This window comes from Sinocyclocheilus anshuiensis, unplaced genomic scaffold, assembly GCF_001515605.1.
Source record: "Sinocyclocheilus anshuiensis isolate Anshui unplaced genomic scaffold, SAMN03320099.WGS_v1.1 scaffold1497, whole genome shotgun sequence".
NCBI lineage: Eukaryota > Metazoa > Chordata > Actinopteri > Cypriniformes > Cyprinidae > Sinocyclocheilus > Sinocyclocheilus anshuiensis.
Genome location: NW_015543492.1, coordinates 268,757 through 283,061, shown reverse-complemented (window position 1 = coordinate 283,061; position 14,305 = coordinate 268,757). Strand labels below are relative to the sequence as shown.

Sequence of the window (14,305 nt, the reverse complement as noted above, 5' to 3'; positions counted from 1 at the left end):
TTATAATATTACCGCCCCTTAATCTGTAAGTTTACACTCACGGTGCCGTCATTTGATTTCGCAAGCGACAACGATGTAGCAGCTCTAATGCCATGGTGAAAGTTTGAGCAAAGCATGCTAACTGTTCTGTGTTTGGCTGCACAGACGAGCACAGAACACTGTTTAGAGTCCCAGCCTCAGAGGAGACGAGAACAGTGGATTTATTGATTTATTTAATGTATATTGCTGCTGCCACACAGATCTAAAATAAACATGCAATTTATTTCCCAGCTGTTTACCTTCACAGACATAACCTACTGTTTTTTGTAACTCGTGTGTTTTTAACGTAAACTTGTGTGTGAATGAGAACTTAGTTTAGTACTCGCATGCTGTGACAGCCGCTTTCTGTCCGTGTGCTTCGGATGTGTGCACTCAGAAAAACGTATATCAGACATTTGAACTCATCTGGTTTAAAACGCATGATTTCAGCGCGATAAACATGATAATCAGAACCAAAACAGATGTTTTTAGCAGGTCCGAACTGTAATGGCAGCTCTATTCTGGAAAAGGGGGCGGGGAGCAGCAGCTCATTTGCATTTAAAGAGACAGGCCCGAAAAACAGCGTGTTTCTGCTTCCACTCAAAATAGGCATTTTCAAAATGATATAATAAATGATCTGTGAAGTATTTTGAGCTGAAACATCACAGACACATTCTGGAGACACCAGAGACTTATATTACATATTGTAAAAAGGGGCATAATATGTCTCCTTTAATGGACTAAAGGTCATTGCAGAGGTCAGGTGTAATATGAATGAACCTGATGGACTCACACTCTCATGTAGCGGTGCACGTCTCCAGGAAGGGCCTCTCGATCAAACTGGAAGTTCTCGGACACCACGTTCACTGTCAGACGGGAACGCCAGTGAGAAACGGGCCGGTCCAGCTCAGAGTCGCTACTCTGCTTCTGCTGATCCGGTTTCTGAGTACAAATCAGATTGGTTTGTGTAATGTAAACAGGAGCACGGAAACAAAACTTGTTCAGATGCAGGACGTGGGCGTCAGCTCACCTGCGGCTCGTCCTGCCCCGTGATCAGGCTGATCTCTGGAGGTTTGGGCAGCATGTATGTGGTCAGTAGCGTGACTAAATGCACCTGATGCGGATCCTGCCATGGCGAGACTCCTGCCTGATGCAGGAACACCATGGCGTACAGCGTCCCATTTTTGCGGGTCTTCTTCGGCAAAGACACATTAACTAACCTTGAAAAGATGTGACAGAGTAAATCTGGTATGTGATAGTTGCTTATAATGGACACAAATGAAGCCCTACATGACGAAAATACAGAGTAACAGTGATATAATGTTAGTTCTGTCTATTAAATGACTTCTCTTTTACCTCTCAAACCTGGTGTTGACATCAAACTCTTCCTCTCTGTGGATCAGACTGTGTCCACCATCAGCATTGGGTCTTAATGCAGTGTAGACGCTGAGCTGTTAAACACACGTCCAAATTATCTCTGTTGTTGCATTTATTATTATATATTCTTATTTTTACTGGAATGTATTTTGTATTGTATAATGTTGATTATTTACCATTCAAATAAATAAATTGAATAAATGTCTGCTAATGCAGGTGAAATGTGGAAATGTTTAGAGAAAAGCAGTGTAAAAATAAAATAATATAAAAAACGGAATAAAATTAAATTAAAAATAGAATTAAAATAAATGAGATTAAAATACATATAAAATGAGATTAAAATAAATAAATAAATAAATAGATAAAAATAAACAAAAAAATTAAAAATATTTAAATAAATAAATAAAAAGATGAATAAATACAAATTTGATATATAAATAAAATGTATATAAATATAAATAAATAGATAAACTTGATATTAAAATAAATAGATAAAAATAAATAGAAATTAGATTTAAATACACAAATATATAGAATACAAAAATGTAAAATAATATTAGATTAAAATATATAAATATGAATTAGATTAAAAATAAATAGATGAATAAATAAAACAGTAGGATAAAATATATATATAAAATATAAATAAAATACATTAACATACATAAATAGATAAATATAAATACAAATTTGATTAAAATAAATAGTTCAACAAATACAATTTTATTAACATGTATTAATAAATGGATAAATAAAATTAGACTAAAATAAATATAAAATGATTAATTTCAATAAAAATAAATAAATTGATAAATAACAGTATGAATAATGAATAGGAAATGTAATTAGTTAATAAATATTTAGTACAGTGCTATAATGAGTTAGAAAAAAACAATTAATTAACTAAATTAGAAACTAAAATGTTTCAAAGTATAAATCTGGCCTTTTCACAAGAAACTATATAGATGCCTTTTAAATTGTAGAATTGGGGCCCCTTCCATTGTGCTAATGTACCAAAATGCAATGTAATTTTTTTTATTAATTAATAGTCCACATCTTAGTATGCACCAGTATGTCGCTCTATAAAGACCTGCGCGTTTACATGCATTGTCTGAAAGTAAATGTTCACATGTGACAGCACATGATTTACTCACCTGCAGTCGAGGTTTTCCGGCCAGGTAGGGTGAGATGCAGCTGTCACTTTTGGGTTTTTCGCAGGGTTTGGTGTACACGATCCCGTACATGACCCAGCATGTGTGCAGCACGTAGAGGAGAAAGAGCCCCACGATCAGAGCCGTCAGCGAGGTCTTAGGAAACATCCTGACTGCGTCAATCCCAGCACGCCGCTTCAGAGGACACACCTGAGCAACAGCCGCTCATCAACATGCTGTTCGGACGCTCGATGCAGAAAACAAAGCTGAGATCAGCTGTCGATCAGTCCTGATGCACAGACACTCCGAGTCCACACATCAGCATTGTTCATAACCTCTCCAGACTGCTACTCTGATATCTCATCCGCGTTAGACTCCAGCATCCTCAGATATCGCGTATAAAGTCACCGATGGCTGCTCATGATAAAGCGAGCGTGTTTAATCTCTTTCATTTATCGCTCGATTCGCTTTCGACGCGATGCTTCAATGAGCGCTTACTTTCGGGTTTCACTTCCTTCTTCTTTTTCTTCTTGGGTTTATTCGCGGTTGGCAAACAACTTATTGGTGCATTACCGCCACCACCTGGTATGGAGTGTGGACCAGGATGTCATATACATATTCATTGTTGTTTAAAGGGGTCATATGATGTTGCTAAAAAGAACATTATTTTGTGTATTTGGTGTAATGAAATGTGTTTATGCGGTTTAAGGTTAAAAAAACACATTATTTTCGACATACTGTACATTATTGTTTCTCCTCTATGCCCCGCCTTTCTGAAACGCGTCGAGTTTTACAAAGCTCCTCGGTCTGAAAAAGCGAGGTGTGCTGTGATTGGCCAGCTATCCAGTGCGTTGTGATTGGCCGAATACCTCAAGCGTGTGACGGAAATGTTACGCCCCTCACCATACTGTGGTGTACTGTCACCATACTCACCAATGCCGCAGATGCACCAAGAGCTTGTAACACTCCAAAGAGAAAGTAACAATTGAAATCGCATCATATGACCCCTTTAAAAAAAAAAAACATTAAAAAAACTATATTCTTCCACTTAAATTAGTTTCTCTATATTGAAACAATAGATTATCACACTTGTCTTTTGACTCTTTCCGCAAAATATTAAATCAAATCATATTTTCATCTCTCCCAATTTTTGAATCAATGTCTTCTTTCTGTTTCATATTTCTGACAATATATCATAACATGTTCTACTGTCTCTTCCTGCCCCCAGAAATCACATTTCCCTGTGTTATGTTTACCTATCTTGTCCAGTGTGTCCAAACCTAAGCCTCGATGTTATTATTTCTTCACTTATTCCTCACTGTACACCTCATTTCTCCCACTTTCCTTTGAATCCTATGAAACCATTGCCCTTTTCTTGATTTTTTCCCCATTGACTTTGCCACCTTTCCTCCAATCTCTTATTAATGATGCTCTTGATTTCTGCCTTGCTGATATTAACTGTAAAATCAATATGAATACTTTTAGTAACTTCCTTTGCTATTTTATCAGCTATTTCATTTCCTTTAATTCTGTTGTGTGTTGGGATCCATAAAAAACCCACCATAAGCCCCATAATTCTATGTAGTGTTTTTCTAATCTCTATTAAAATATCTGGTCTGCTGGTTGAATTACACTGTAAACTGCTTAACGATGAGCTTGAATCTGAACAAATGATTGCCCTTAGTGGCCTTGTATCTTCTATCCACCGTAAAGCTAACCAACAGTTCCCCTGTATATACTGACAGTTCTTCACTGACCCTTTTCCCCACTCTGATGCATCTGTATATATCTGAATTTAAAGGGGTCATATGATGCGATTTCAAGTTTTCTGTAGAAAACGAAGCGTTTGAGAGAGGCGGGGCATAGAGGACCTACAATAATGTACAGTATTTGAAAAATAATGTGTTTTTTGAACATTAAAGCATGTCAACATATTCTGTTACACCAAATACACAAAATAATTATCTTTAAAAAAGCATCATATGACCCCTTTAACCATATTAATTACTATCAATGTATTCTTGTAATGTAATGCTTGTAAGGCATACCAAAATGTAATTTATTTTTATTAGAAATGTAATCCCTGAAAGAGCCTCTAATGCAAATTAATAACTAAAAGAATGGCATACTGTTAGATTTCACGGAGGATTTTTTTATTGTATAGTTCCCTCACTGTAGTCCTTGATTTTGTCCTACGGAAGGAGGAAGATAATTTGAACTTGTTTAGTTGTTTATATGTGTGTGTTTTTATTATTATTATTATTACTTTATTGTATTTATCTCTCTCTCTCTCTCTCTTCTCTTAAATGCTGTTTTACAGATTAAGATTGCTCTTCTTTCTTGTGTATGTGGACTTAATTGTTAAAATGTATTGTAATGAATCATCATTTCAACAATAATAAAAAAAAAAGATACTGATCGAACCAAAAAAAAAAAAATGTCTGTTTTGGCCAAATAAAAATAGTTGCAAGTTTTGTAAACCTTTAAAAACACATTTGTAATATAATTTTTATATAATATCATTTATTATTATTATTATTGTAATTATTTATTTAATCTCTCTTCTCTTTAATGCTGTTTTACAGATTAAGATTGCTCTTCTTTCTTGTGAATGTGGACTTAATTGTTAAAATTTATTGTAAAGAATCATCATTTCAACAATAAAAAAAGATACGGATCGACCCAAAAAAAATTTAAAAACACATATTTACATCTACACGTCTTTGGAGGTCAATAGTCTAGGCATGGATATAAAGACGTTTAAAGGTATTATCATTATCAAAAATATATAATAATACGATCCTAAACTTTTTACTTTTATTTACCTAAAAGTGTATTTACTATTTAAGTTAGTTGTTTTACTATTTAATTAATGTATATATTACATTAATTAAATATTTTAAATGTATCTTCCACTGTGTGAAATATTCCGGTGATTTTGGCGTGTAGTGGCATGCCGTCCATGCATCGTCACGGATTCTGCTTCCGTTTCGCACAGGAAGTGATTCCCCAATTATTATTATTATTTTTTTTGGCTATAGTTCTTCTTCTTCTTCTTCTTTTGTGTTTAATGGCGGTTGGCAAACCAGCTTAAGGTGCATTTCCGCCACCTACTGGGATGGAGTGTGAGGCCTCGATGAACGAATATATAATGTACTACAAAAAAAAAACTAAATTCTTCTAATCAAATCTGTATCTCTTAGATATTTTAGAAGAAAATCATAAAGCCTTAGCCAGTGTTGGGGGTAAGGGGGTAAGTTACGTAATCAGATTACTTTTTTCCAAGTAACTAGTAAAGTAACGCATTACTTTTTAATTTACAAGAGAATATCTGAGTTACTTTTTCAAATAGTTTATTTGATAATAGGTGTTGAAATGTCTTCTTCTGCATTCTACTGTACAGACGTAAATGTACTCTCCCTTCAGCCTGAGGCTTATTCATTTCACTTTTGGTGTTAAAAAGGTTTTTATATTTGCAAGCCCTGTCCATATTTTAAAAGTAACGCAAAAGTAACGGAACGCATTACTTTCCATAAAAAGTAACGTCATTAGTTACTTTTTAATGGAGTACCGCAATATTGTAATGCATTACTTTTAAAAGTAACTTTCCCCAACACTGCCTTTAGCTGTGTCTGTGCAATCTTGGCTGTAGTTCTCAAACTTCCAATCATTACGCGCTCCACACTCCTATCCAGTAGGTGGCGGGAATGCACCATTTAAGTTGGTTTGCCAACCGCCATTAACACCAGAAGAAGAAGCGTCCGACGCTTTTCTGTCGTTTTGCGCTACAATATTTTCTGATTTCGGTGGAGGATTTACTCTCAAAATCCACCGCCAGCATGAAACTCGTCAGGTAATAACCCTCTATATGTATTATATTATTAATATGCACCGATTCTCCGCAGCGACACGTGATGTAATCGGACGGATGGAGTTAGATTGTGTGTAGCTGTTTGTTAGCCGCTAGCTGCTAGCTGCAGCAGGCGGGAATGAATGAACCAGGATGAGATTGTTTGGGTTTTTCTTGTTTTAAACGTGTAATTCGTGGGTTTAGTCTTAGATTGATGAAATTGTGCATTTAAGTTAATAGATGCCGGGGCTTCAATCTAACAAATGCAGCAATAGAAACAGCCACTTTTAATGCTAGTAACTTTCTGTTTGCTTGTTACTACAAATGTAATCTGTGTATTTATGTTACTAGGGAAATATTATACAATTAAGACTAAATTAAGAGGTTTAAAGTACAATTTCATATTTCTAGCTGTCGAATTCCTAAATAAATAAAACTGAAGACGGTGTCATTATGTAATGGATTTGGCAAAATGCGATATTTGTGCTGCTGTAAGGTTGTTAATGTAAAAGTCAATGTTTTTGATTGGGATCCCACAGGTTTTTGATGAAATTGAGCCATGAAACTGTCACCATTGAGCTGAAGAATGGCACACAGGTCCATGGCACCATTACAGGTAATTATGATTCACAATAATGCAACAAAATAGGAGCTTTTACACCAGTGTCAAAGTATCTGCGTCAAGTTTACGTTAAAGGATTAGTTCACTTCCAGAATAAAAAGTTCCTGATAATTTCTCACCCCCGTGTCATCCAAGATGTTCATGTCTGTCTTTCTTCAGTCGCAAAGAAATGAAGGTTTTTGAGGAAAACATTCCAGGATTTTTCTCCATATGATGGACTTCAATGGGGACCAACGGGTTGAAGGTCCGAATTGCAGTTTCAGTGCAGCTTCAAAGGGCTCTACACGAGGAATGAGTCTTATCTAGTAAAACGATCTGTCATTTTCTTAAACTAAAAATGTATATACTTCAACCATAAATGCTCGTCTAGCACTAGCTCAACTTCACCCATTACGTAGTCACGTTGGAAAGGTCACGCGTGACGTAGGCGGAAGAACCGACCCAGCGTTTACAAAGAGACCGTGCAAAGAAAGCCAAACGCCCTTTACAAAAAAAGGTAAAACAACGATGTCGGGCGATTTTGAAGTTGGAGGAGAAAATGAGATGGAGTTTTTCGCCGTACCCTAACTTTTTGAATCGGAGTACACAGACGAAGAGCTAACCGTGCGTGACCTATCCAACTTGGTTATGTAATGTGTGAAATCGAGCTAGTGCAAGACGTGTATATACTACGGATGTGCATCTCATGACTCGGGCTGATACGATACGCATCTCGATGCATAGCCAATGATTCGATACATTAAAGATACATATGAATCTATGCAATTGAAAAAATATGATCACTTCTAATGACGTTAAAGGATTAGTTCACTTCCAGAATAAAAAGTTCCTGATAATTTCTCACCCCCGTGTCATCCAAGATGTTCATGTCTGTCTTTCTTCAGTCGCAAAGAAATGAAGGTTTTTGAGGAAAACATTCCAGGATTTTTCTCCATATGATGGACTTCAATGGGGACCAACGGGTTGAAGGTCCGAATTGCAGTTTCAGTGCAGCTTCAAAGGGCTCTACACGAGGAATGAGTCTTATCTAGTAAAACGATCTGTCATTTTCTTAAACTAAAAATGTATATACTTCAACCATAAATGCTCGTCTAGCACTAGCTCAACTTCACCCATTACGTAGTCACGTTGGAAAGGTCACGCGTGACGTAGGCGGAAGAACCGACCCAGCGTTTACAAAGAGACCGTGCAAAGAAAGCCAAACGCCCTTTACAAAAAAAGGTAAAACAACGATGTCGGGCGATTTTGAAGTTGGAGGAGAAAATGAGATGGAGTTTTTCGCCGTACCCTAACTTTTTGAATCGGAGTACACAGACGAAGAGCTAACCGTGCGTGACCTATCCAACTTGGTTATGTAATGTGTGAAATCGAGCTAGTGCAAGACGTGTATATACTACGGATGTGCATCTCATGACTCGGGCTGATACGATACGCATCTCGATGCATAGCCAATGATTCGATACATTAAAGATACATATGAATCTATGCAATGGAAAAAATATGATCACTTCTAATGCCTCAAGGCCTGTTTCATAAGGCTTATTTCAGTTAGTCTGACTAATTGTCAAATTATTTGGTTAATTAATGCAAATTTAACAGGCCTATCAAGCTAGTCACCCTGGCAACTTGTGCTGGGAGACTAAAGCAGGTTAACTGTCAGATTAAGCTGAGTTCCTCTAACCGATGCAATTCTATGCAATGGAAAAAATATGATCACTTCTAATGCCTCAAGGCCTGTTTCATAAGGCTTATTTCAGTTAGTCTGACTAATTGTCAAATTATTTGGTTAATTAATGCAAATTTAACAGGCCTATCAAGCTAGTCACCCTGGCAACTTGTGCTGGGAGACTAAAGCAGGTTAACTGTCAGATTAAGCTGAGTTCCTCTAACACTGACCAATAGGAACGTAATGATATTACCACTGACTCTTACATACTATTATTTGACTTTGTTTTTACAGTTTCTAGCCATGCAGCCTTCCTCTCTGGTTTTATGACAGCTGTACCTTTTATAGTTATAGCATTTTACTCAGAATTATTGCGCTCAGTCTGTTTAGTGCGCATGCGCGCAGCAGCGCTCATTCACTCGCGTCGGCCTTGCCCACTCCTGAGAGCAAAATGGATATGATTGCGTGACTTTCTAACATTTACAGATGAAGAATATAACTGTGACATGTCAGTTATGCACTGAGGAAAACACAACGTCTCAAATGCATTGAACAGCTATTCGCTGTTTGCCGAGGTGGATCGATTTTTTGTTTTTACAGTTTCTAGCCATGCAGCCTTTCTCTCTGGTTTTATGACAGCTGTACCTTTTATAGTTATAGTAGAACATTACAATCTAAAATTGCTCTTTAAAGCATTAAATAACTAAATTAAAAGTTAAAAATCACTGAATTAAAAATGAAAATAAAGAAAATTACTATTTTTACTGGTATAAGAAACGCTCATTAACTCATTAATTAACTCAGTTACTGCTATCATAAAAATACAAATTCTATAAAAGACACATTTAATGTCCAACAACAAATATTTTAGCAAAATAAAATATTGCGCTTGAGAAACAGTTTAGAGAGGAGAAATCACACTTTCTAAACAATAAAAGTATAGCGCATCCACTAGTAATTATATATAAATCGTTTTTTAACGATGCAACCATGTTAGAAACGATGCATCGCGATTCCAATGCACACTTTTTAAACCAGTGCATCGCGTCGTTAACTTTTAATGGCGATGCACCGAGCGAATCGAGGAATTGCTCTCGCGTGCCTCGCCCACTCCTGACAGCAAAATGGATATGTTTGCGTGACTTTCTAACATTTACAGATGAAGAATATAACTGTGACATGTCAGTTATGCACTGAGGAAAACACAACGTCTCAAATGCATTAAACAGCTATTCGCTGTTTGCCGAGGTGGATCGATTTGATCCATGATCGACATTAAGAGCTGCTTAACGTGCATAAACTAGCGAGATTGTGTGAACTTGATTTGTCGTTTATGGAACCGCTTTAGCCCAGATTGATTTGATAGGTTATTTCAGGTCAGGTTTTGGACTTTAATCCCCGCTTTTCCTCGGGTCTCCGTGGTGTTGTGATGCTTCATATTCACGCAGTAGAAGTGGTGCATGAGAGAACGCGCTTGAGAAACAATTTAGAGAGGAGAAATCACACTATCTAAACAATAAAAGTATAGCGCATCAACTAGTAATTATATATAAATAAATCGGTTTTTACCGATGCAACCATGTTAGAAACGATGCATCGCGATTCCAATGCACACTTTTTAAACCAGTGCATCGCATAGTTAACTTTTAATGGCGATGCACCGAGCGAATCGAGGAATCTTCCCATCCCTAGTATATACATTTTTTATTTTGAAAATGACAGATTGTTTCGCTAGATAAGACCCTTATTCCTCAGCTAAGATAGTGTAGAGCCCTTTGAAGCTGCACTGAAAATACAATTTATAACCCGTTGGTCCCCAATGAAGTCCATTATATGGAGAAAAATCCTGTAATGTTTTCCTCAAAAATGTTAATTTCTTTGCGACTGAAGACAAAGACATGAACATCTTGGATGACATGGGGGTGAATAAATGAGGAAATTTAAATTCTGGAAGTGAACATCCTTTAAAGAGCGATTCTTGAATTGACAGATGGCTGAATGTTTTCTCTTTGAATCCTGTGAACAGGTGTGGATGTCAGTATGAACACTCACGTCAAAGCTGTGAAGATGACCCTCAAAAACAGAGAGCCCACTCAGCTGGAGTCTCTCAGTATCCGTGGCAACAACATCCGCTACTTCATCCTGCCCGACAGTCTTCCTCTGGACACGCTGCTGGTCGACATCGAGCCCAAAGTCAAGGCAAAGAAGCGAGAGGCTGGTGAGTGTTGGAAAACCGTCTGAACTGAACATGACAAACTGATCACAGAAAATGCTAATTTGGTTGCGTCTCTTTCTTACAGTGGCTGGCCGTGCTCGAGGAAGAGGAGGACGGGGTCGTGGCAGAGGAAGAGGACGTGGACGCGGCGGGCCGAGGAGATGAATCTCTCAAGCCACTGTACATTTATGCGCTTTGTACAGCATTTTCTTTTTTTCATTTAGAAAATATTTTTTCTCGATTGTTTGAATTTTGTACATTAAATTCATTTCTTTTGAAAACTGTTTTGCGTCTTATGCTGCTGAGCTGTTTGTACTGATCATATAAGGCAGAGATGTTTCTGCAAAGGTGTCTGGTTATTTTTCTACATTTTTGTCAAACTGCTCGATTTAACTTGGGTAGGTGTTTGCTGAAGGATGTACCACTTTATTTAAATGATAATGGCCAGTTGAAGTAGAATAATATTATTTATTTAAACTGAATTTAGACCACAATAGAGTTTGTTTTTCTGTTCAGTTAATTCAGTGTGCTTACTGCAGTTGCTACTGAAAACCTCTCCCTTCATCTCATATCTGAAGTTTGCTGTTCATGGGAACCCAGGAAATACAAGGTTATTTTAATATTAAGATTTCTATACTTAAAGGGGTCATATGATGCGATTTCACGTTTTCCTTTCTCTTTGGAGTGTTACAAGCTCTTGGTGCATAAAGAAGATCTGTAAAGTTGCAAAGACTAAAGTCTCAAATCCAAAGAGATATTCTTTATAAAAGTTAAGAGTCCACCACTCCTACCTAAAACGGCTCGTTCTAACACGCCCCCACATATCTACCTCACTATGTGGGAAGATTTGCATAACGCCGCCCAAATGTTCACGCAAAGAAAGAAGGCGTAACTTTTATTCTCGCTGTAGTATTGTTGCTGCCGCCATGTGAAGGCGCTGTGTTTCGTTGTGAAAGCGAAACTACTTTGGTTGGCCTTCCAAAAGAGGACAATATCCCATCATACACAAATAATGAGAAAATTTGGGAAGTTCTATTATTGGAATCTGAGATCTATCACTGTCTAGAGCAGTGTTTCCCAACCGGGGTAAATAATGTTTACATATGTATAAAAGCCTACATTAAAATAGGTATTTTCATTAGAAATTAGCCTACTGATTGCCACCATTGATGGACAAATTTTTGTAATATATCAAATCATATCTGTATGACAGTATATTGTGACAAAATTAATTTTGTAGGGTGCCACAAATCTGTTAAAATTTCCAAAGGGTGACTTTGAAACCAGGAATGGCAACTAAAGAAAGGTTGGGAAACACTGGTCTAGAGCAATAGCCATTGCATATCAAGTTGAGAGTTCAGCAGAATGTGCAGCCACATTGGCAAACCAAACTAAGCCCACACCCAGCCAACTAGCACACATGGATGCACCCCCACCCATGGACCAGTCACCAGGCAGGGGCACAGAAGCAGCTGCTGATACTCCTGATTCTGTAATGTATCTCACACGGCAACAGCGACCACAAAAACAGCAGTGCTGTGGTAACTGTGGATCTCACTCTCATAACACCAGAGCTCATAACTGCCCAGCCTGGGGCCAAACATGCCACAACTGCGGGGGAAAAAAATAATTTTGCCAATGTCTGTCCATCAGCCCCCACCAGATCAGAGACACACACAGCCCACTCTACACCCACCATTATTCATAATGTGACATCAGGACTGGCGACATTCAAATCATGTACTTTAACTCTAAATGATGTGTGCGTCCCTTTGCTCTTAGACACAGGAGCTAGTGTATCTCTTCTGAATGCCGACACGTACAGTGAGTTTTTTAACTCTCTTCCCTTGGGTGCACCCTCTACTGCCCTGTGTGGGTATGGCAACTCCAAAATAGAAATACTGGGCTCACTTGAATTGACTGTTTGTTATGGGACAAAAACACTCCCTTCGTTTGTATTTCATGTGGCAAAAAAGGGAGCAAATTTGATGGGGCTAGATCTGTTCGCTGCTTTGGGGTTCACGGTGGTGGACTCAGGGGGTGCTGCTATTCTGGCTGTGACTACAACCTGGCAGCAACAGTGGCCAGCACTGTTCGAAGGGCTGGGCTGCCTCACCACATTCAACCATCAACCTCTCCTCAATCCCACTGTCACCCCTGTTATTCAACCACTACGCTGCATTCCCCTGGCCCTTCGTGATGGGGTGACGGCTGAACTGCAGCGGCTACAAGACGCAGGTATCATTGAGCCTGTGGATGCTTCGCCCTGGGTTTCAAATCTGGTGGTGGCTACAAAAAAATCAGGTGCCCTACGTATCTGTGTGGATTTGCGGCATGTAAACAAGGCAGTAATCCCTGACAAGTATCCACTGCCGACTGCTGAGGAACTCACAGCCCAATTCTATGGTTCTACAGTGTTCTCCAAGTTGGACCTTAGAGAAGGGTATCTGCAGGTGCCCTTACATCCAAGCAGCAGGAACCCAACAGCCTTTGTGACGCACACGGGGGTCTTTCGCTATACCAGGATGCCGTTTGGCCTTAGCTCCGCCCCTTCCTGCTTCCAGAAAATAATGACTTCTGTGTTAGCTGGCATACCAGGTGTGGTTATTTATCTGGATGATGTGGTTGTGCATGGGGCAACTAGACAGATCCATGATGAGCACCTAAGTAAGGCGTTTGATGCACTAGCCAAGCAGCACTTGACCCTCAATGGTGACAAATGTCTCTTTGCTGTGCCAACCATTGACTTTGTGGGATTCAAATTGTCGGCAGAGGGGATTCATCCACTTCATTCCAATGTGGAGGCTTATTCAGTCCATCCCCGAACCAACTTTGCCAGCACAAGTAGCTTCCTTTCTGGGAATGACAGGCTATTATTTGAAGCTTCTTCCCCAGTATTCAGCCACTACAGCCCCTCTGCGGCACTTATTGCGGAAAGATGAACCCTGGGTATGGACTCAAGAATGTACGGAGGTTGTGCTTACCCTTAAGGCTCAGCTTACATCGCCACCAGTTCTAGGGCATTTTAGCACCTCTTGTGACACTCTGGTCACCTGCGACGCATCTGCCACAGCAATCGGTGCTGTGCTTTCTCAAGTACAGAATGGTGTCGAAAAGCCCATAGCCTTTGCCTCTCGTGCCCTTAACCCAACGGAGCAACGGTATTCAGTGGGGGAGCGAGAAGCGCTAGCATGTGTCTGGGCATGTGAAAGATGGCACCTGTACCTATATGGTCGCCATTTCACCCTGAGGACGGACCATCATGCCCTGGTGACATTGCTCGCGACATCGGGAACGGGCCACAAACCAGTGAGACTGCATCGCTGGTACGATCGTCTTCGGCAGTATAATTACAGTCTGCAATTTACCCCAGGCCGTGACAATGTGGTAGCCGACCTTTTGTCCT

General features: G+C 38.9%; 2 protein-coding genes across 2 annotated transcripts in view; one reads left to right on the top strand and one right to left on the bottom strand.

The window, feature by feature from the left end:
• Positions 1 to 3,089, bottom strand: part of LOC107694764 (cleft lip and palate transmembrane protein 1-like protein) — a 10,692-nt gene extending 7,603 nt beyond the window's left edge. Inside the window, exons 1-4 of the mRNA XM_016494445.1 lie at positions 2,550 to 3,089; positions 1,375 to 1,469; positions 1,049 to 1,238; positions 812 to 960 (exon numbers count right to left, since the gene is read on the bottom strand). Of these exons, the coding sequence (XP_016349931.1) occupies positions 812 to 960; positions 1,049 to 1,238; positions 1,375 to 1,469; positions 2,550 to 2,714 (599 nt within the window). The 5' untranslated portion in view covers positions 2,715 to 3,089. The remainder of the gene's footprint in view (positions 1 to 811; positions 961 to 1,048; positions 1,239 to 1,374; positions 1,470 to 2,549) is intronic.
• A 3,210-nt stretch (positions 3,090 to 6,299) lies between these two features.
• On the top strand, positions 6,300 to 11,110 carry LOC107694765 (small nuclear ribonucleoprotein Sm D1-like). Its single transcript, XM_016494446.1, has 4 exons — positions 6,300 to 6,399; positions 6,936 to 7,012; positions 10,711 to 10,902; positions 10,985 to 11,110. Exons 1-4 carry the CDS (start codon positions 6,386 to 6,388, stop codon positions 11,062 to 11,064), a joined length of 363 nt encoding a protein of 120 aa, XP_016349932.1. The 5' UTR covers positions 6,300 to 6,385; the 3' UTR covers positions 11,065 to 11,110.
• The last annotated feature ends 3,195 nt before the right edge of the window (positions 11,111 to 14,305 follow it).

Bases quoted from the DNA above. Each gene is read 5' to 3' on its own strand.
- LOC107694765 (XM_016494446.1), top strand. The intron at 7,013-10,710 runs GTAATTATGATT...TCCTGTGAACAG, and splicing joins GGTCCATGGCACCATTACAG to GTGTGGATGTCAGTATGAAC. The intron at 10,903-10,984 runs GTGAGTGTTGGA...TCTTTCTTACAG, and splicing joins GGCAAAGAAGCGAGAGGCTG to TGGCTGGCCGTGCTCGAGGA.